The sequence below is a fragment of the Equus przewalskii genome, chromosome 2 (genome assembly GCF_037783145.1).
Source record: "Equus przewalskii isolate Varuska chromosome 2, EquPr2, whole genome shotgun sequence".
NCBI lineage: Eukaryota > Metazoa > Chordata > Mammalia > Perissodactyla > Equidae > Equus > Equus przewalskii.
This window is the reverse complement of record NC_091832.1, coordinates 21,589,781-21,611,571: the sequence shown is the minus strand read 5'-3', so window position 1 is coordinate 21,611,571 and position 21,791 is coordinate 21,589,781. Positions and strand designations below refer to the sequence as shown.

At 50.1% G+C, this 21,791-nt stretch overlaps 2 protein-coding genes across 17 annotated transcripts in view; one reads left to right on the top strand and one right to left on the bottom strand.

Moving 5' to 3' along the window:
- KIAA0319L (KIAA0319 like) overlaps window positions 1–9,966 on the bottom strand; it is a 90,343-nt gene extending 80,377 nt beyond the window's left edge. Inside the window, exons 1-4 of one of the 10 annotated variants that reach the window (XM_070610348.1) lie at window positions 9,820–9,932; window positions 8,898–9,031; window positions 7,096–7,172; window positions 6,628–6,797 (exon numbers count right to left, since the gene is read on the bottom strand). In XM_070610348.1, the coding sequence (XP_070466449.1) occupies window positions 6,628–6,769 (142 nt within the window). In that variant the 5' untranslated portion in view covers window positions 6,770–6,797; window positions 7,096–7,172; window positions 8,898–9,031; window positions 9,820–9,932. Of the gene's footprint in view, window positions 1–6,627; window positions 6,798–7,095; window positions 7,175–8,897; window positions 9,032–9,477 lie in introns of those variants that run through there. The other 9 variants (XM_070610346.1, XM_008533352.2, XM_008533354.2 and 6 more) reach the window with 9 other exon arrangements.
- NCDN (neurochondrin) lies at window positions 9,804–18,723 on the top strand. Of its 7 annotated transcripts, XM_070610353.1 has the most exons (9): window positions 10,028–10,154; window positions 10,424–10,491; window positions 11,048–11,233; window positions 11,362–11,502; window positions 12,603–13,571; window positions 14,404–14,645; window positions 15,223–15,447; window positions 15,770–15,912; window positions 17,212–18,723. In XM_070610353.1, the coding sequence occupies exons 4-9, from the start codon at window positions 11,380–11,382 to the stop codon at window positions 17,646–17,648; spliced, it is 2,139 nt and encodes a 712-aa protein (XP_070466454.1). In that variant the 5' UTR covers window positions 10,028–10,154; window positions 10,424–10,491; window positions 11,048–11,233; window positions 11,362–11,379; the 3' UTR covers window positions 17,649–18,723. The 7 variants fall into 7 exon arrangements, with proteins under 7 accessions (XP_070466452.1, XP_070466454.1, XP_070466457.1 ...); XM_070610356.1 differs by lacking the exon at window positions 11,048–11,233 and having other exon boundaries at window positions 10,045–10,154; window positions 10,424–10,636; XM_070610350.1 differs by lacking the exon at window positions 11,048–11,233 and having other exon boundaries at window positions 10,048–10,154.
- Window positions 18,724–21,791: the final 3,068 nt, after the last annotated feature.

Genomic DNA, 21,791 nt, shown 5'->3' with positions numbered 1-21,791 from the left:
ATTAATCTCTCCCACCCAGAGTTTGGGACTAATTAAAAAATAAAACATGGCAGTTAGCATAGATGGAGATCAAAATACCATCTTTATAATAAGTGATAAGGTGACTGGAGAACATAGCTTAGATGTACAATCTCAATCTAATACTTTCCTGTACTGAATTAAACTTACTCAGTTGGACAAACGCAGGCTGTCCTGACATGGGCAGGCCAGTTAGAGCATAGCGGGGAGAGAATGCATGCAAATCCTGAAGACCAGCCATTTCACACAACGGGATTCTTTCCCAATCTCACCAAACAGAAAAATCACTCTCCCATTCATTCAGAGAAAAAGTGGAAAAGAGAGCAAAAATTACCTTCCAAATATTGTTCCCTCCTGGGAAATGAAGTGCCCACTTAATGGGCCAAGATTGAAAAATAGAGTAGGAAAGAATGATTCTCCTTAATACGTATTCTCCAGAGTGGTGCTATTTCCAGTATTATCTTTTTTTCTTTTTAAAGCTAACAACTGTTGCCAATCTTCTTTTTTTGCCTGCTTTTTCCCCCCAAATCCCCCCAGTACATAGTTGTATATTTTAGTTGGGGGTCCTTCTAGTTGTGGCATGTGGGACGCTGCCTCAGCATGGCTTGATGAGCGGTGCCATGTCCGCACCCAGGATCCGAACCAGCGAAACCCTGGGCCGCCGAAGCAGGGCGCACGAGCTTAACCACTCGGCCATGGGGCCAGCCCCTCCAGTATTATCTTTAGGTTAACCTAACAAACCTTTATTGCCTCCTACCATGTGCTAGATGCTAGGTATGGAACTATGAGTAAGACAATTTCATGAAGCAGATACATAAGCAAGTAATCATAGTAGACTTCTGCTCCCAGCAATGGTGGAGTAACTGGTACTAGATTCACTATCTACCACACATAACTATAAAACTGGATAGAATATATGAAACAACGTTTTCAGTCAGGAGGTAACAGGCCGAGCAAGGCTGTAGTCCCTAAGAGAAGGGAGACTTGAAGCGAGCCCCACAATTGCCCAGTTCTCTGTTAAGGGACAACTTCCCAACCACGGCACACAGAGGGAACCCAAACAGAACAAGGGGGTCTCACTGAGCCCAAGAAGCAGAGATCTGAGTTTGGCTAGAATTTGAGCGGCGAGACACTGGAGAGGAAGGAGCTGTGAAAAGAGGGGGCCCCAGACGTCCACTTGGAGGGTCCCCTGGCAGTCTGTGGCTGACAGCTGGGATGTAAAGGCACAGGGCGAGACCACCTGAGGTTTATTCAATAGCAGATGCTACAGGGCTGAGAGGGAAACAGAATCACTAGAGGTCAAGCAGTGCTGGGGGTAGGAGGTAGGAGCATTTGGAATTCCAGCTCTACCAGAACGAAGAAATCACATTAACACCACAGACAAGCAGACACCAGAAAGGCCTCGACTGAAGACTAAGGACCACACTCTGGAGCAAAACCTACTCTGAATCTCTCCTCACAAAGCCCAAAGCCATATACGGTATAATACGATACAATAATAGGGAGAGACATAGACACCATGAGAAATTAAAGGACAAGTTCAAACCAGGGGCTTCGGGGAGAGCATCAGAAGGGAGCTCATGTTTACGTGAATCAGAATACAGAGGCAGAAACGGTAAGTGCACGTGCAGAGGAACGGAGCTCTCTGCGTGGAAACATGAGATGGCACTCTATCAACAGCGATTCGGATGTGGAGGAGAGAAAAGAGTACAGAATGACTCAGGGGTTTCTACCTCAGAATACAAGTGGAGGTGGTCTTTTCCCGGTTATAGGGAATAAAGGAGGAGGAAGAGGGGTAAAAGATCATGGGTTCAGTTTTGATATATTAAGTCAGAGGTAGTTGTGAGACATCCAGTTGGAGATGTGTGACATACAGTGGCTATGTGGTCTGGAGAGAAGAGAATGAACAGTTATAGATTTGGGAGTAGTGAGCACAGAGGTCACAACTACGGAAACGAATGAGATTGCCCAGGGAGAGTACAGAAGAGTCAGACAAGAAAGGGTAGAAACAGAACCTTAAGAACAAAACATTTAAGGGACAAGCTGAGAAGGGAATGTGGGAAGAATAATTTGAAAGCTCAATGCATTGACGAGAAGGAGAACAAAGAAAAGCACGGTGTAACTTAAGGCAGCTGAGGAAAGGGCATCAAGAAAGCAGGAGTCAAAGGGGTCAAATGCAACAGAGACGTTAAGGAAGGTGAGAAGTAAAGGTGTCCAGTTAGGGAGGTCACTGGTCACCCTGGCAAAAGCCAAGGTTTAGGCAGAAGCCAGACCTTGCTGGGTTCAGAAGAGGACAGAGGTGGGACAATGGAGACAGCAACTGTGATCTGCTCTTTCAGAAAGCTTCGCAGACTGGGAAGACTAAGGCAGCAACCTGGCTAGAGCTCACTCACAGAGAACATGCCTGGCTCAACAAATATTTATTGAATGAATAAGTAAGTTTAAAAAAATGAATAAATGAATGATCTGTACCCATCTGGTTGTTTCACCAGTCCTTGTTTCTTGCCATGTCAGTTTGTCTATCTGCAAACTAGATATCTATTAGGCCCAAGTCAAGTTCCATTTCCTCCATGAAGCCTTCCTTGATTTTTCTAACTTTCAATAACCTCCTCTACTGTAATCAAAAAGACAATAACAAGCATTGGTGAGGACATGGAGAAATTAGAACCTTCATACATTGCTGGTGGAAATGTAAAATAGTGCAGCTGCTGCAGAAAACAAAAAGTTAAACAAAGAGTTACCATATGATTCAGCAATTCCACTCCTAGGTAAATAAATAAAACGTGGCATAGCCATACAGTGGAATATTATTCGGCCATGAAAAAGAATGAAGTACTGATTCATGCTACAACATGAATGAACCTTGAAAACATGCGAAGTGAAAGAAACCAGATATAAAAGGCCACATACTATATGAATCCATTTATAGGAAATGTCTGGAACAGGCAAATCCACAAAGTCAGAAAGTAGATTAGTGGTTTCCAGAAGTTAAGGGGAGGGAGGAATAGGGTGTAATTGCTAATAGGTATGGGGTTTCTTTGGGGAGGTAAGGAAAGTGTTCTGGAATTAAACAGTATTATATCTCAATTAAAAAATAATAATAACTTCCTTTTATCTCTTACTACAGAACTCCTAAATCCTACCCATTTATTTAGCACTACATCTACCGATTTGTATTGAGTGAAATGACTTTCTTCATTGAGAGAGAGGTTCCTTGAAGACAGACACCTCATCAATGTTCTCTGGACTATCTCATTAGCTTCCGAACAGATATTCTTACCTCTAGCCCTGCCCTCCCTCCCCTTTCCATCTACCTCCCATCCCCACCATTATCATTCTTCTATATTCCAGCAAAAATGACCTGGAAATTTACCAGTTTTTACTCTTCTACTTAAAATTCCCAATAGTTCCCAGTTCCCTAAGGCAATGATCTCCAAAGTAGAGTGTTTGCTTACAAGACGTGCACAAGACAAATCACTGGGGTATGAAAAGGAAATATTAAAACTATTTATATTTATTTTTTAGTTAATCCTTTAAAATTTTTGGTTTTGGTATCTGATATACATGAGGCATTAGTACAATGGTACTTGTTATATAAACAAACATATATTGGGATACATCCTCCATTTTTTTATGGATTAGACTGCATAATCAAGAAAATTTGTAGACCAGCTGCCTAAAAAGAGATAATGAATAAAGAGATAATAATGCCACTACTCAAAAAATATACAAATATTTAGTTGAATATCTTGTTTCAGACTTTCTACCATATAAAAATGTTTTTTTCTTCTCACAAAATTGGCACCATAGTGAATATGCATTTGTATATCCTGCTGTTACCACTTAACATAGGAGCATTTCCCCATGTATTTATTTTTCTAAAATATAAATTCTGAGGTTGGATAATATTCCACTATGTGGACACGCCATCATTTCCCCACCCTCCTGTTGTTGGGCGGTTGTAGCAATGTTTTACAACACAGAATAAATGAGCGTTGATGAAGGCTCTCATTCACAACTATCTAAATGTGTCCTTGAGATAAATTCCTAAAAGGGGTATTACTAAATCAAAGGACATGAACTTTTTTTTTTTTTTTTTTAAAGATTTTATTTTTTCCTTTTTCTCCCCAAAGCCCCCCGGTACATAGTTGTGTATTCTTCGTTGTGGGTCCTTCTAGTTGTGGCATGTGGGACGCTGCCTCAGCGTGGTTTGATGAGCAGTGCCATGTCCGCGCCCAGGATTCGAACTAACGAAACACTGGGCTGCCTGCAGCGGAGCGCGCGAACTTAACCACTCGGCCACGGGGCCAGCCCCAAGGACATGAACTTTTTAAAGATCTTGATATTTATGCCAAAAAGTTCTCTGTTCAAACTCCCCAGCACAATATGAAGGCAACCACGTTACCCCTTGGCAGCACTAGATGTTTTTACACTAATCTTCATCAATAAGATAGATTAAAAAGGATTTCTCATTTTAATCTGCAGTTCTCCGGTTAGTAATGAGAATTAATATTTTTTAAATGTTTATAAGTCATTTTAATTTCTTACATATGGTACTCTGTTTAGATCCTTTATTCATTTTTTTCTATTAGGATATGGTGTTTTTTGAAAAATCGATGCGAAAGAGTTCTGATAAATTAACATGTATAACAAATCCATCTGCCATGTGTTGCTTGCATGTTCCCTCAGTTTGAACACACGTGGTTCTTGGTTCTTCCATGGTAAAAGCTCCAAACTTTTCTAAAATGGAACTGGTACAATCTAATCCCCACTAGAACCACTCCTAACAATACCGCCTTTGTACCTTTATACTCAATCTGCTCGCTAGGTGCTGTTTCGAAGTCCCAAGGTCAAGGGATACTAAGACCGGCCCAATGAGCCCATAGTACTATGGTTAACTAAGTGTTAGATTGGAAAATACAGAAACGCTTCTTCCTGCCCTGTACTTGGAATCCCTCAAATAACAAGCTGCCTATCACGGTTCGAGGTAAAAAACTATCTTTCTGGGCCGGCTCCGTGGCCAACTGGTTAAGTTCGCATGCTCTGCTGCAGCGGCCCAGGGTTTGGATCCTCAGGGCACGTTGAGGCGGCATCCCACATCCCACAACTAGAAGGACCGGCAACTAAGATATACAACTGTGTACAGGGTGGGTTTGGGGAGATAAAACAGAAAAAAAAAAAAAGATTGGCAACGATTGTTAGCCCAGGTGCCAATCTTTAAAAAAAAAAAAAAAAACTATCTTTGGTCCTCCAAAAGATCACCTGTGTTTGGAAAGTAGAGCAGCAGAAGATAAAGAGCACGAGCACTGGAGTCAACAAACCTAGGTTCAGAATCCTGGCTCTGTCGGATTCTTGCTGTGTGACCTTGGCCAAGTCATTTTGCCTCTCTGGGCCTCAATTTCCTTATCTATAAAGTGAGAATAAAACTATCTGTTCTAGGGTTATCATGAGGATTAAATGAGATAAGAGATGTGATGTTTATAACCAGGGGTCTGGTATGTGGTAGGTCCACTTCAAAAAATGTGATTTTCCTTCTCTGATGGTACTAAATCAATTACTTATTTAATTCAAATGATCTTACATAAAATGTTGGCCTGAAATAGTTAGCTGTCCCAGCAAAGCATCATCTGGGTAAAAATCATTTAGGTCAGCTTTCTGTCAACTGCAATTTCCACTGCTATAATTATGCAGTCATCAACCACCAGTGCCAGACAACAAAAACCCCAAAGCTGATGTTACTGAAATTGCTAAATACAGTAATTACTTGATTCTCAAGATTGTGACCACCAATTCCTTTCAGAAATCTTTGTAATTATAGGAGCAGAAGGCTGATTAGTTATCTCAGACAGTGGTCCCTACAACAGAAAGCTTTTTGGTCACTGCCCAGAATGGCAGCATACTCAGAAGTCTTTCTCAAATTGCTGTTTTCTCATATTCCACACTCTGCAAGGAACAATGTCAACAAAAGAACTGAAAGAAACAAGACAGAAAGAAAGGATATTCTTTGAAATGTTGCCTTCTTGGCACTCTTTCCTGGCAAGAGGTTGTAGCCTGGTGAAATAATCTCTAGGAGGAAAGCACACTTTAGGAAATCTATCAGCATAACCCCTTTCTATGGAAAAAGCAAGAAACACGTTCTCCCTGTAAGTGTAGATTCCATTAGGAAAGAAAAGGAAGCAAAATACCATTTACTAAGCACCTATGTTCAGAGTGCTGTACTACACGCTTTAATTACATTCTCTCTCAAATCAAGCTATGAGGTAGGTCTTATTCTTCCTTATGGACAATAAGTAACTTGCTCGAGCTTTTATAGTTATTTAGTGAAAACATTCAGCTCCACAACCAAGGTCCATCCAACTTTGAAACCTGTTTCTTTTCATTACACCTTCATCAAATCTCAAAATGATCGTGCCAATTCTCCGCCATGAGAAAGAACCCAAATTTAATTTTGGTTCCAAAACAAATAAACCGAACAAAGTGCCCACCAAAAGGATGATCATTTCTGTTGATTAGCAGATTGCTTTTCTGCCTCTTACTGGTCTTTAAAATGAACCGAAGGACTCACAAAAAGCGCTCTTTTTAATCTTAAATCCATAAAGAAAATGGTACCTGTTGACAACCACAGAGCACTGAAGCAGAAGCAAGTATAAAACAGGTAGAGGCCTCTCAACCACTTCACGGACGTCTGCCAACAAAATCCTGATAAAATCCGGGAAGTAGCGCTTGGCTTGACTCCCAGCCTCTTCTCCATGGCCTTCCAGAAAGGCAGAACCAGTCCCCTAGAAAGACAGAAAGAGAACAAATTATATGCCAAGTAATTAATAATTGATTCCTGGAAATGTGGAATGCTAGAGAATGCAACAGATCAGGGGGAACAGAAATTTCAAGTTTGTCTTTCACTGCTCATCCCTGCCCATAAATCTTAAACCTGAGCTTTGACATACCCTATAATTATCAGGATAAAAACACAGCAAGGGATACGAAATGAATCTACTGTAAAACTGAAACACTTTATATTGCATTATTTTCTAATCTAACAGTAAATCGTCTATGTGGAAGAATGGAAAGAGCACTAACCTGAAAAAAAGATCTGAGTTTCAGTTCCAGCTCTGCTACTAATAGCTTTGTGACTTTGACCAAACACACTTTCTTATCTATGAAAAGAAGAGGTTGGACCGTCAGAGGTAAACTAATAACCTGAGCGTTCTGTCTAGCTACGTTTTTAAAACATTTTAACGTGATTGTCTTTAGGCAGGGCACGCACTCTCCAGTTTGCTACTGTCCCCACCACTATTATCTTAAAAATCTATCCAATATACATTTTAATGTCACCTCCCTGATCCCTAAAATCATTTGCAATTCCTGACTTGAATTGATATATACATTCAACAAATATTTACATAGCTCCTATTATGTGCTAGGCATTGTGCTGGCTACTCTAGAATCCAGGGGCTAGATGACTGATGTCCCTTCCAGAAGAAAAAGTAATTTTCCATCAGTTTCTTCTCTCTTACACAATTTCCCTATATTATATAAATCTTGGCTACATTATGAGGAGGGTGATTGAGTTCTGAAGAAGTAATTCAAAATCTTCTGTCCTAAATGTGCACCTGTCATCCACATCTGGCAAATGGCATAGGTTGACAAGCCCCACCCCTAGCCAGCATATAGGGAGTTTGGCATTGCATGGTTTGAGCATCAATGCCGAAAAATACCAGGAAATAGACACACACACAGCTGCAAAACTGAGGTGCAGCCCCCCAAGGAAAGGCTTTCATTTCATCTTTCTCACTCACTTCCATCCATTCCTATTTCCAGTTGTTTTGTAGTTGTATCTTAAGGAGCGGCGTCGGGGGATGGGGGTAGGAAGGACAGAAAGGAGGTGTGTGGGCCAGAGATATGTTCAAGAGATTACGAAATGAAGCCTAAATCACAAAGTATAGCCAGCAACTTCTCTAGCCTCCCAAGATGGAATGGCGTGCATGTGTATGTGTCTTACCCAACACGTTCCTGCCTACCACAAAAGGATTTTAAACTCAAGGTGACTCAACACCTGTCATCAATAGCGTGACAGGTGGGCGAGAGAAGCATAAAAGAAATGAATAGGTTTTGATAATGGAAGTAACAAACACTACTGGATCAGCAAGCTGATTAGAAGTGCGAAGGCTTACAAACCATGCATAAGAGAGAGGCAGGACTAATTTCCGGTGAACTCCCAACTAGTCATTCCTCTGAAACCTACAATTGCCTAAGGGCACAAATCACTGCTAGCGTCCAGTCCAAGGCTTGCTGACCAGAGGCAGGAACAACAACACATCACCAAGATCTAAACGGTTTGTTACAGAATCAAAGGGTAACAACCTAGGGAGAGAACACACACCCCCACAATACTTGACAAATGAAAATCTAGAAAAGCTTGCAATAGTTCTGGCATTTAGGGCGTTACAAGTACACCCGAAATAAAAGCTCTCTCTGTTGCCGCAGCTGTTCAGACAGAGCAGGGGGGAATGTTTACTTAATACTTCAGGTTGATGGGGGATGTATCATAGTTCAGTCTGTCAGCTGCATACGTGGAACTCCATTTATGTACACAGCGATAAGATATGTTTGAACGACAGAGCACGACTGAAACAGCCTATTCAGCCGGTATGAGTAATCAAGAATAAAGCTCTTTAAAGAAAAAAAGAATCAGATATTTGGGAAAGTTACAGAACAGACTGCCATGAATAGCTTTGCTTATATTTGCAGACACTGTTTTCTAAATAGCTGGAAAAATGAACAGATTGTTCTGGGGGTCGTCTTTCCGATTTGTTCCTAGCTTCCAGTCTGTTAATCATATAAGAAAACATAGGGAGAGTCAGCTAATGCTCTTCACTAACTGCAGCTATTGTCGGTTGGGCACAACCACCACGAGGTGAGAAAAGGCAAAGCTTTCCTGGAATTCTTCCTGAGGTTTTCTCTTTTGACTTCTTCCGTCGCACCTTTGTGCTCACTGCAGTCACCACAGGACCATCTGCGGGGCATAATTTTCGAAGTCCTGAATCAGGCAAGTTTCACATCACAATCAACACATAGTGCTCAGCCCCGCCCCCTTATTCTGCATCAACTTTCTATCTTGGTGGGGAAACCAAAAACCAGAGACAGCAGCTAAGGGAGAGGCTGCACTCGTCGAGGGAGAAGAAGGACAGCAGGGCCCCGAGCCCGGTCTGTCTGTCTGACTGTCAGGGAATGGAGGGAGCTGCAGGACCAGGCCCGGGCCCGAGAGAAGCGGGGTCCAGCCTTGGACTCGAGCTCCGCACCTGCAAAGTCAGAAGCAGCTGGCTGTCCTAGCCGGGCCAGGAGGGCCACCTCCGGCTCCCAACACCCGGCCAGCTCACCCCCAGAAATAACCCGTCCCGCTTGCCCCTCCCCTGAGCTCGTGGTCCTCGGCCTGGAAGCCAGCCGCCGCCGGCCACCTACCGGGGCTCAGGGCCACACAGTGGGGCCCCGGCTCTCGGCGGCCTCCGCCTCCTTCGGGTCCATGCGGTCGGGGCCCCAACTTTCGCTCCCCTCACCCGGAGGAGGAGTTAGAGGAAGAAGGTAGTGCGGACTCCCCACCCGGACAGCTCCCTCTCGCCTCAGCCTCCCTGGACAGCGACGGCGGCCGGAAACACCGCCTCCTCCCACCTCCCCGGGCTCAACCCGGAAACACACTTCCTGCTAAGCAAGGCCTCCTACTCTCGCCCCCCCACCCCCGGAAGCTCAATGCCAGCCGCGAGCCCGAGGGGAGGAGGGGCACTCCTGGGGGTTAGAACTACGCACGAGCAAAGGAACCTGGGCCCCCAGGCTGTCGCCTCCCGCTCTCCAGAGGCAGTCTGCACCTTCGCCTGCCCTGCGCGAGCCCCAGGCCTCAGACTCGGGCAATACCCACAAGAAAGATGGCCGCAACGGCAGCACCCCCCACGGTTTAGCGCCCTGCCGCGCCATTGGCCAGAGCCTGGAGTGAAGCCGCCACGGATTGGTCGAGATCGCTGCGGGGGTGGGGGTGGAGCTGCAGCAGCCTGGAGCCCGGAGTGGGCAACGCGGCGTGAGCAGCGGCCCCAGGCTCCTGGAGCATCGCTCTCGGAGAAGACTTCGCCGTTCGGGGCCGCAGCCTGGTGAGCTCAGCCCCCTTCAGGCCCTCCCCTACATCCCAGCCGGGACCTCTCCGAGCTGGCGCTGATCGATGCCGACAGACCCCGGGGACCCTATCGCGACTCCATCGCGCCATATCGCGACATCATCGTGCCCTGTCGAGACTCCATTTTGTCACAGCCCTTTTCAATATATAGCTCTATTTTTTTTATTTGCCCTGTCATCTTTGGGGGCTGTCTCATGTCGTGATTTTGCCGTGATCTCTCCGTGACATCACCGCGCCATCGTGAAGTGTGATCTCATCGCCGCCTTGTCGTGACTTCATCAATGTCGTGTTGTGACCTGGCTGCGGCGGGACAGGTGGTGACCGCCAGGAACCCTCCTCCCCTTCTCATCTCCCCATCTCAGCAGCCCCGCTTCGATTATCCGGCTTTTGAAGTCTCCGTTGTCCTGGGAGCTGCCCGGGACCCCTTCTTGCTTCTCCAGCCCCTGCCGACATCCACAGGCTGGTAGCGGTGCGGGGAGGGCTAGGAGAGGGAGCGCAAGGGGTTAATTCTGCTGCTGCTTCTGCTGCTGCTGCTGCTGCTGCGGCTTCTGCCCGAGGGAGGGAAAGGAGAGGAGGCAAGAAGCCTGCGGGGGCGACTGAGAGCCCTGGCTGGAGGGGTGGGGTCTCCAGAGGGCCCTCCAGGTCTTCCCTGGTCAGCGTCCTGCATCCTCACTTCTGCTCAAGCTTGTCTCCTGCTTATTCTGAAGATGGGAGAGGAAAGGAAACCTAGGATGCCCTTTTCCCTCATGTCAGCCTGAGTCCGGATAATCGAACTTCACCCATGTATGTCTCCATTCCTCCCTGTCTGTCCTCACCACTCCCTCCGTGTGTGCCTGGTGGAGGGAGATAAAACCCCACCTCTGGTGCCAGGGGACAGCTGAGCAGTGGGGCCAGCACCCTCCCACCCCCAGGAGATTGGTGAGGAGAGCTGTCCAGCAGAGGAGCAGCATGCATGGTCCTTCTTTCCCGCTTTCTGGAGGTGACCTTGGACCAGGGTCCCTTCTTCATCCCTAAGGATTTGAGGGTCCAGCCCCATAAAGAGGCTCCCCAAAGGAGGTCAGTCCTGAGGAGCCCATTCCTCCTGATCCCTCCTTCTGTGCCAATCCCTCCCTCCATCCTCCACTCCCACCCCCACCCCCACCCCTCCTCTGCAGAGGGATGCTCAGTCCCTCTTGTGTTCACAGTTGGGCAAGGCGGGCATCATGGCCTCGGATTGCGAGCCAGCTCTGAACCAGGCAGAGAGCCGAAACCCCACCCTGGAGCGCTACCTAGGAGCCCTCCGTGAGGCCAAGAATGACAGCGAGCAGTTTGCAGCCCTGCTGCTAGTAAGGAACTGACTGAAAATTGGGAGGTGGGAAGGGCTGGGTGGTTGGGCCCCCCAGGAATGGGGTCAACAAGTCCCCAAGGATATATAGGCAACCCTAGATGCACCAAAGAAGGCCTAAGATGCCTGTCTTTGGACTCTTTTTTGCTCCCCTGAGTATGGGGACAAAGGGGAGAGTGGGGGTGAATACGGCTTATGGTCCTAGGAGCGTTGGAGGAGGCTGCCTGGGTCTGCTCTCTGGGGCGTCCCAGAGCAGATGGGAGCTGACTCATAGGGTAACAGCAGCAGGTAGTAACTAGTGCAGAGTACTTGAGGGCTGGGGATGATTGTTCTGGGGGTGGAGAGAGTAGCAAGGCTGTAAGTGACCGGGAAAGGGTCCCAGGGGATCGCTGGGCCGGCAGTAGTTAGGCTGAGGGTAAGGGATGTGGTTTGGGGCTTCGCTGTATTGGAGGAACCCCAGCTGGGGACAGCAGAGCAGGAGCTGCAGTGCTGGGAAGGGGGGGTTAGGTTGGGGGGGGGGTGAAGGGAGGAGGGAGTACAGCCGCTGCTGTTTGCCATGGCAACAGGAAGAAGGCTCCAGAGTCAAGGGCTCACACTGCAGCAGAGGAGGTGTTTAGGGGAAATGTAAGGGGAAATGTTTTGACAAGCAGAGCGGCGAGACACAGGAGCCATTTCCCATGAGAAGGTGGCGGGAATGATCAGAGACTTCTCTAGAGGGAACAATTAGGAAGGGACCCTAAATCCTTGGAGGATTTTAAACACTGAATTCTAAGCCCCTTCCAACTCAGGTTGTGGGTGTCTAGATTAGACATCAAGAAGAACTTCCCGACTGACCAGGTGATGAAACAGCAGAATGAGTAGTTGAGGAGGACTAGACCCCTTCCACAGATATACTCGTAGATGAGGGGTCCCAGAGGTCACACCTATCTGTCTCTGGGGAAGAGGAAGGAGCAGGATGAAATGACCTCTGAGAGGCTTCCTGAGCCCAGAGTGAGTCCCATTACATAACCTAATCATGCGAATGGTCAGTGCACCGGGGTGCAGGGGACAGTCTTTGCCACCTCTTTCTTTCCTCCTGCTGACAGCACACACTCCCCCTAGGTGACCAAGGCAGTCAAAGCAGGTGACATCGATGCCAAAACTCGGCGGCGGATCTTCGATGCTGTAGGCTTCACCTTCCCCAATCGTCTTTTGACCAGCAAGGAGGCACCAGATGGCTGCCCTGACCACGTCCTCCGGGCCCTGGGCGTGGCCCTGCTGGCCTGCTTCTGCAGTGACCCTGAACTGGCCGCCCATCCCCAGGTCCTGAACAAGATCCCCATCCTTAGCACCTTCCTCACAGCCCGGGGGGACCCCGACGATGCTGCCCGCCGTTCCATGATCGATGACACCTACCAGTGCCTGACGGCTGTGGCAGGCACACCCCGTGGGCCACGACACCTCATTGCTGGTGGCACTGTGTCTGCCCTGTGTCAGGCATACCTGGGGCATGGCTATGGCTTTGACCAGGCCCTGGCACTCTTGGTGGGGCTGCTGGCTGCTGCCGAGACACAGTGCTGGAAGGAGGCAGAGCCCGACCTGCTGGCTGTGTTGCGGGGCCTCAGTGAAGATTTCCAGAAAGCTGAGGATGCCAGCAAGTTTGAGCTCTGCCAGTTGCTACCCCTCTTTCTGCCCCCTACAACCGTGCCCTCTGAATGCCTCCGGGATCTGCAGGCCGGGCTGGCACGCATCCTGGGCAGCAAGCTGAGCTCCTGGCAGCGCAACCCCGCACTGAAGCTGGCAGCCCGCCTGGCACACGCCTGCGGCTCCGACTGGATCCCGGCGGGCAGCTCCGGGAGCAAGTTCCTGGCCCTGCTGGTGAATCTGGCATGCGTGGAAGTGCGGCTGGCACTGGAGGAGACAGGCACGGAGGTGAAAGAGGATGTAGTGACCGCCTGCTATGCCCTCATGGAGTTGGGGATCCAGGAATGCACCCGCTGTGAGCAGTCACTGCTGAAGGAGCCACAGAAGGTACAGCTTGTGAGCATCATGAAGGAGGCCATCGGGGCTGTCATCCACTACCTGCAGCAGGTGAGGGTGCAGTGGCCTGCAGAGGGAGCCCAGTGCGGAGGGAGGCAGAAGGCAGGGGAAAGGGGGAAGTGAAACTCCTGCACTTTGGTGTAATGGGGAGACAGCAGTATAATGGGAAGATGAAGATGCACTACCACAGGCTGATCCTCCAGCACTCCAGGGAGTAGTGTGTGACCAAACCTCCCTCTCCCCCCCGTCCCCGAGCCTCCACACAAGCACCAAACCACACACCATATGTGCACTCACATCACGGTACACACACGCGCACACACAACACGGTAACCTCCCACTCACAACCCTCCCCCCTCCCCCTGGTACACACACACAAAATCGAAGCAGTCTGTTCTGCTCCATCTCTGTAGCATCATTTAACCCACATACACATACAAACTTGCAGCGGTGCAGGGGAAAGGAGCAGGGCTGACTGGTTCCCGGCCTCTGTAGAGGTTCTGCCAGCTCCTCCCCGGTCCAAACACACCGAGGGAGTGTTTACTTAGCCTTGGATCTGTGAGTTTCCGTCTAGCCTTGACATACTAGAGAGATGGGCAGAGAGGGGCATGTGACTTGTGTCCCAGCAAGTGCAGGGCTATGTCTTCTGAAGTCCAGTTCGATCAGCTGAGGGCATGCTCTGTGCCAAGCCCCTGTTGGGTGCGTCCCTACCATGTGCTAGGTGCTGGGCACAAAAAGCAGAATGAGGCTCAGTGCCTGTCTTTGAAGGGCTCGTGGGCCAGAATTCCCTTCTAGTTGTGTTATTCCTAGACTGGCCGGCATGCTGGCCAGGCACAGAGAGTTTCTGGTCCTGCTCCATCTCAAAGGGGTCCTATGGCAACAGGTGGGGCAGGAGAAGCAGAAGGAGCCCTTTGTGTTTGCATCCGTGCGCATCCTGGGTGCCTGGCTGGCCGAAGAGACCTCATCTCTGCGCAAGGAGGTTTGCCAGCTGCTGCCCTTCCTTGTCCGCTATGCCAAGACCCTCTACGAGGAGGCCGAGGAGACCAATGACCTCTCCCAGCAGGTGGCCACCCTGGCCATCTCCCCCACCACCTCAGGGCCCACCTGGCCAGGGGACGCTCTCCGGTGAGTTTGTAGTTACAGCCTGTCCAGCCAGACAGTTCTAAAGACACGTGTAGTACAGGGACACCTCCTCCCCCCAAGCTGGGCTGTGCTGGGCTTCCTGACTGGGGCATGAGATTGCCTTTAGGGTTATTTCTGTTTGTTTTCAGGGACTTGTTCCCACAAGACTCCCAGACTGCCAAGTGTCACTTGCCAACCCCAGATTTCTCTATCAAGACAGAACTCATGCCCAGTGAGCATCTGCTCCCTGCAAGGCATTTTGCTGTACCCTTTACCAAAACTATCTCATTTGGTCCACACAGAAAATCTATGACATGAGTCTCATCCACATCTTCAGGATGAGGAAGCTGAGACTCAAAGAAGTTCAAGTAACTTGCCCACACTCACACCATGTGGCAGAGCCCAGGTTGAGCCTAGGCTGTGCAACTCTGAAGCTTGTGATTTTTCTGCAGTACCTCTGAGGTCGTGTCCTCCTCCTCCCCTGCTTCCATTTATCTTATGTGGGATGCCCCCAAAAAGAGAAGCCTTTTGCCTTCATCTCTCCCAACCCCTTATTCATCTGTTCCTTCCACACCCCCAGGCTCCTTCTGCCCGGCTGGTGCCACCTGACAGTCGAAGATGGGCCCCGGGAGATCCTGATCAAGGAGGGGGCCCCCTCACTTCTGTGCAAGTATTTCCTGCAGCAGTGGGAACTCACATCCCCTGGCCATGACACCTCAGTGCTGCCTGACAGCGTGGAGATTGGCCTGCAGACCTGCTGTCACATCTTTCTCAACCTCGTGGTCACTGCACCAGGACTGATCAAGTGAGGCTGGGGAGCAGGTCGGAAGAAGCAAGGGGGGCTGCTCAAACTTGCCCCAAATCGTTAGTCTCCTAGGCCCAGGGATTCCTGTTAGTGTGGGAATGAAAGGGTCTCAGAATAGACAGAACTACCCCACTAACGGATTTGGCTTACTTGGAACCCCTCTGGGTATATCTGCCTGCTCCAGACATACCCAGTCTCTGCTCCCCAGATGCCATGAATGGGGCCCGAGGTTAACTCTCTACCCTGCTGTCTAATTTGCCAAGCCTTGGTCTGGCTCTCCTAACCCCCCGCCTCCCCCATCTTTCCCTCCCTTTCTCCCCAGGCGAGATGCCTGCTTCACGTCTCTTATGAACACCCTGATGACTTCGCTGCCCGCACTGGTGCAACAGCAGGGGAGGCTGCTTCTGGCTGCCAATGTGGCCACCCTAGGCCTCCTCATGGCCCGGCTCCTTAGCACCTCTCCAGGTAAGCCCTGGGGACCCAGTCCTAAAGGATGGGGGCAGAAGAGCTGGGTGGACCTGCTGTGTTCGGGGCATAAGCCACCATTTTCAGAAAATGGATTTATAGAATTTTCCAATCAAGAGGAAATCTCTGAAGTATGTCTCCAGCCCCCACCTCACCCCACCCTTCTTTCCAAAATGATAACATTCTCTTCCTTCTGAAGACTTTTAAGGCAGGAGCTGGTGGGTGTAAGTACAGGCCTGTTCAGAGGCACAGGCATAGGCACCTGGAATTCCCAGCAGCTCAAGGAATCTGAATCCAGTGTTTTCAAGGTGGAGCCGCCCCCACCCAGGCCTTGAGTCAGAAACATGACTGCTTTCCATTGAGGTTTTTCTCTGCTTAGCACCTCACCTCCCTCGTGACACCCTTCAGTGCTCAGTGTTCCTCTGCACATACCTTCTCCCCTCACTGCCTCACTCTGGCTATGTGCAGGGGGAGGGGCGTCCCCTCCAGCCCTACCAGCCCTCTGTGTCTCCCACTTTGGCCGTGGGTGTCTGCTTGGGTCCCTCTGTCCCTGCCTGTTCCCTCTGCCCCATCTGTCAGGTTGGAGGAGCTGAGCAGATGCCTGGGAACAGGGTGTAACAAGCCCGTACCCTCAGCTGCCTCTGTGTTCTCTGGACGGGGATCCCAGCAGGGTACCCGGCAGTGGGATGGGAAGTACATCCCAGTGGACCAGGAGACCCCTGCCCTCTAGCCCCCATGCTCCTTCAGTCCCAGGCTGCATCTCCATAGGCCCTGAGTAGAGCCCCAATGCTAGTTTACCCACCAATGCCACCAGGTTAGACTAACAGCCTCCAAGAGAAGCATCTGCAGTGCAGGGGTGAACCCCTGCCCGGCAGGTGAGCAAAGCCCAGGTCAGCAGCCCGTGGGTCCCTCTGGTGCCCTCTTCTGGCCCAAGAATCAAATCGGTGCATCTCCTTAGCCTGTTGAGGAGCTCTAGGCCCAACAGACGCTCTTGTCACTTCTGACTACAGGAGGATCTGACCCTGAGGTTGAGTGTACCAAGATTATTACATTAATTCTAACAACAGATGTCTAAGATTAGCACTATTGGCCCCGTTTTACAAGTGAAGAAACGAGACCCAGAAAAGTGAATTACCCAAAGTTAAGCCGTGAAGTCAAAGGGAGGGTTTGAACCCAGGCAGGCTGATGCCAGGCTATGCTTCAGCTGCCCGAGTGTGCCCACCCAGGAAGGGAAAGTAAGGGTCTGGCAAAGCAGCTGGCCCATCTGGTTCATGCCCCGACTCCCTCCTTGCCTTCTAGCTCTTCAGGGGACACCAGCATCCCGGGGTTTCTTCGCAGCTGCCATCCTCTTCCTGTCGCAGTCCCACGTGGCTCGGGCGACGCCTGGCTCAGACCAGGCAGTGCTGGCCCTGTCCCCTGACTACGAGGGCATCTGGGCCGATCTGCAGGAGCTCTGGTTCCTGGGCATGCAGGCCTTCACAGGCTGCGTGCCACTGCTGCCCTGGCTGGCTCCTGCTGCCCTGCGCTCCCGCTGGCCGCAGGAGCTGCTCCAGCTACTAGGCAGCGTCAGCCCCAACTCAGTCAAGCCAGAGATGGTAGCCGCCTATCAGGGTGTCCTGGTTGAGTTGGCACGGGCCAACCGGCTGTGTCGGGAGGCCATGAGGCTGCAGGCGGGCGAGGAGACTGCCAGCCACTACCGTATGGCTGCCCTGGAGCAATGCCTGTCAGAGCCCTGAGGGGGTGTCCACTGGGGACAGACCCGGGGGCGGGTAGCGAGGGATGGAGGGAGGAGGCATCTTCCCTGAAGCCCCCAAACTGGACCTCCCCTCCCTAAAATTCCCCCCTAAACACCCCAGCTTTCTGGCTTTTCTGAGGGCAAGGGCATGGTGCCCACCCTTCAAGTGTAAGGAACTGCGTCCCGCCTCCTGGGCCTACTCAGGAGCAAGGATTGGCTTGGAAATCAATGTGGCTGTCCCCGCCAGGCCGGGGAAGGTTGGAGCAGCCCCCAGGGAGTGGGGCACTAGGTGTCGTTGTGTCCGATGTCTGGCTCCCTCACAGGAGGGAGGCCCTAGGGTGGGACAGGGCTGGCAGGAGCTGGCTGCCTCAGCCCATGTGCCCTGCCGGCCAGGGCGTGGGCTCCCCTAGGTTGTGGTGCCCCTCTGGCCTCCCAGGTCCACGTCCTTTAAAGTGGCCATTTGGTTATTGCCCTTGGCCCCCTTGGGCAGAGAATAGGCTCAGGCCATTGACATCGCAGTTCTTCCTATCAACGTCAGTGACCCAGGGTCTGAACTGTCCCATCCTTCCAGGGAAACCTGGGACAGACAGGCCTGGTGGGGGGTGGGGAAATCTTCCACCTGAGCTTCCTTGATGGGACCCAGGAGCCCTTAGGCCCTGGTCTCTAAGCTTTTGTGTCATGTTGCAGCAGAGTGACAGTGGGGGTTGGGGGGTTATTTATTTTGCCTGTCCTTATCCCTGCTTGGACACCTGAGCATCTGATCCCTGTCCTCCTGGTGCCATCTGGCCTGGCTGAAGCCAGGAACAGGAGGGACCCTTCCCCAGATCCGCATGTTTCCCTAGTGACTGCACCCCATTGCCATCGTGGTGCCTGGCTTTAACTCCCACCCTGCTATGATTCCTCTCTGCAGAGAGACGCGACTGGCGGCTCCAGCAGGGACTACCTTTCTCATGAACCCAGGGCCCCCCCCCAACCTGATCCCTTCCTGCCCCCCTACTCTCCCCCAGTTTGTTCTGTGATTGCCAAGTTCAAAGCTGTGCACATGTGGACACTCAATAAATGTTCATTGGTGACAAGATGGCTTCTGTGTGCTCTGTCCTGCACTTTCTCTTTCCCTTCCAGGCTCCAGCAGCTCACAACTACCATTTGCTGAACACATGCCCTGCTAGGCACACTTCACAAGTGTTATCTCATTCAGCTCGCCCCCAAGAATCCTGTGAAGCAGGCATTATCCTGATTTTACAGAAGAAACAGGATAAGGAGGTGATTGGCTCAGGGTGTTGCAACTAGTAAGTGCCAGAGCCAAGACTAGGCAGCCTCCACCAGGCTATCCAACTTCTCAGCCCACACCCTTCATTGCTAGAACACGGTTGCAAACTCAAATGTTAATGTGGCCAGGCCTAGTGGGGGTTCTGATGTTTACAAATGAAGTCCTGCCCCTCCATGTCACCAGGGTGTTGCCAAGTGGCACTGCCACATCCTCCCATTTCAAGAGGGAAGTCAGAAATCCTGATTTTTATGTGAAATCTGATTTTTTGAATGTTGATTTTTAAAAATTAAATCACTACTACCCCAACAGAACACCTGCAGACCAAATGTGGCTTTCAGGCAACCAGCTGTTCACCTCTGTTCTATGCCAAGTGAGAAGGAGAAGGGCCTGAGAGCTTCAGCAGGAGGCTGGAGCCGAGCACCCACTGTCTCACCAGCCTGAGCCAAGCTGTCAGATTGGAGCCAGACCAGCCCTAAGCCCACACTCTCTGCAGACTCTTCTCCACCTAGGCCCTCAAGTCTGCAACATTCACTGAGCACATCCTAAGTGCCTACCTGTGGTTGGCTATGCATAGACAGACAGGAACGTGTATTTATTGATATATTGAGAGTCACACTCTTGGCGTGGATTCCCTGAAATCCCTGAAAAATATAAAAAGACCCTGTCTTCAAGAAGCTTGAAATCTAGAGGGGAAACAAGGGAACAGACTGCTCCTAAAGATATAAGCAGTTGCTTCTATGGGGGTCACAACAAAGTGTGGCTGAAGCATGAGAGCCCCTCAGCCTGGCTGAATAAGTCCAGGAAAACTCAGGAAGTATTGGTCTGAGACCTGAGGGTGAGGAGGGGCTTGCCAGATAGACAAGCAGAGGAACAGCAGGTGTAAAGGCATGCAAACTTGAGAACTGCAATAGGTTATTAGTGCGACAGAGGGGTGGGAAGTGGGAGGTGGTGGAAGGTGAGGTTGGACCAGTGACCATGGACCAGATCTAACAAGTCCTGGTGTGCCATGCTAAGAAGCTTAGATGTGAGATCATGCCAAGACTGCAGATTTTGGAGCAGACTGAACGTGATCCAGCTTGCATTTTAGAAAGATGATTTTGGCTGCAAAAGGGACGACCAAGGAAGGGAGCTCAGAGAGGTGGTAGTAAGCCTTAGCTAAGCCAGTGGCAGTGAGGACGGAGAAAATATAGGTAGGAGTTAGTTAATAGGGCTTGGTGATTAATTGGACGTGAAGAGGAATAAAGAGCCAAGGATGACTTCGAGATTCCTGATCTGGGCCACTGAGTGGATAATGGGGCCATCCACTGTCATGGGGAACACCGGGAGAGAAACAGGTTCGTGCAAAGTATAAGCTCATTTTGGTAAATGGTGAATTTGTGCTGCTTGTGGAATACCCAGGGGGCAGTTGCTTCTGCCTTCTGGAGCTGGAAAGAGGTCTGGGTGAGTGACAGACTGGGGAGTTGTCAGAGGGTCCTTAGAGTCATGGGAGTAACTGAGACCGTCTAGGGAAGCGAAAAGAGAAGGGAAGGGCCCCAAAGTAAGTGGCGACCACACATGGTTCCTGCTCTCAAAGTACTCTCCCTCACGCAGTGGGGGAGCCAAACCCCACAGAAAGCCTCATAATACAAGGCAGACTGAGCTCTGTACTTCAATGAGAGATGATCAGAGAGTTCTGGGTTCCAGATCAGGGAGGGGGCTAGCCTAACTAGGGGAGACCAAGCTTGCTCCTGGTAATTCAGCCGAGAGGGAGGAAAGGGGGGCCTGAGCTGCAGTTGTGGGATCTAACCACGAGGTGGCGCCTCAGCATCTCCTCGTGCCAGATTTCCTCCAGCCTGCAAACACTCAGACCCAGAGCAGGAGGTTGTCAAAGGCTGGGAGGAGGGAGGCTGTGTCCACAATAAAGGAGGCAGGCCTGAGTTTTTTCTTAACATACAGTCCAAATGCAAGCTCACTTTTTGAAAAGATAGGGAAAGATTTGAGTCTGAGAGAAGAGTAATATGCCAAGTATGCCAAATGGGAGTCCATACGTGTTTGAACACGCACACCTATGTGTCAATATATATCCCGTGTTCCCACGTGTGTGTGTGTTTCCCATGAGTGTCTCTGTGCATGTTGTATGCCCCATGTGCCCAGGAGAATCTGCATGTGTTCCCCTGTGCACGTCCCAGGCCTCCACATGTATGCATGTATCCCAGAGAGTGGGCAACCAGCAGTGCCCACCTCCATGCCTCAGAAAGTGAGGAGTCCCTGGGCCCTGAAAGAGAAGAGACACAGAGTCTGCAGCCATAGGACCTTGAAGTTTTTAGGAGCCCCAAAGCAGCAGCAGATCATGGAGAACGTTCCTCTCCCCACTAGCCATAATCAAAGTCATTTGTCAAATGATCTCCTTAGATTATTCCTGGGTTCTATGTCTAGCTACCCAGGGTCACGTTCACATGGAGGCTTCCTAAAGAATCCCTCAATAGGCCGAAAGATTCATAAACTCATCCATTTATTCATTTATCATTTAATAAGCATTCACTGAGCACCTGCCACACACCAAGCCCAGTGCAGGACAGATTTTCTATTTCTCCTTTCTTCTTCTTGTGAAGTGGTTTATGAGGCAGGAAAGAAAAATTAGTTGCAGCTGTGAAGAGCCTGGAATGCTGGTTAGAGTGTTTAAACTTTTTTTCCCTGAAGATGGGCTATGGGGAGCCCCAGAAGAGTTTTCAGTAGGGGGTGACATGGGCCAGTCACTCTTGTGGCTGAATGGAATTGGAATTGGATCAGAAGAGATATGCATGAAGGCAGGAGGCCAGTTAAAGGATTGTTGCAATGGTCCAGCCAGTGGTTCTCACACTTTACTGTGCTTCTGAGTGACCTTACAGGCTTATT

What these genes read in the sequence shown, in the direction of transcription:
- NCDN (XM_070610350.1), top strand. Translation starts at nt 10,459, where the DNA reads ATGTCGTGTTGTGACCTGGCTGCGGCGGGACAG. An exon ending in ACCTGGCTGCGGCGGGACAG is followed by an intron (nt 10,492 to 11,361) that starts GTGGTGACCGCC and finishes TTGTGTTCACAG; the next exon opens with TTGGGCAAGGCGGGCATCAT. An exon ending in AGTTTGCAGCCCTGCTGCTA is followed by an intron (nt 11,503 to 12,602) that starts GTAAGGAACTGA and finishes CACTCCCCCTAG; the next exon opens with GTGACCAAGGCAGTCAAAGC.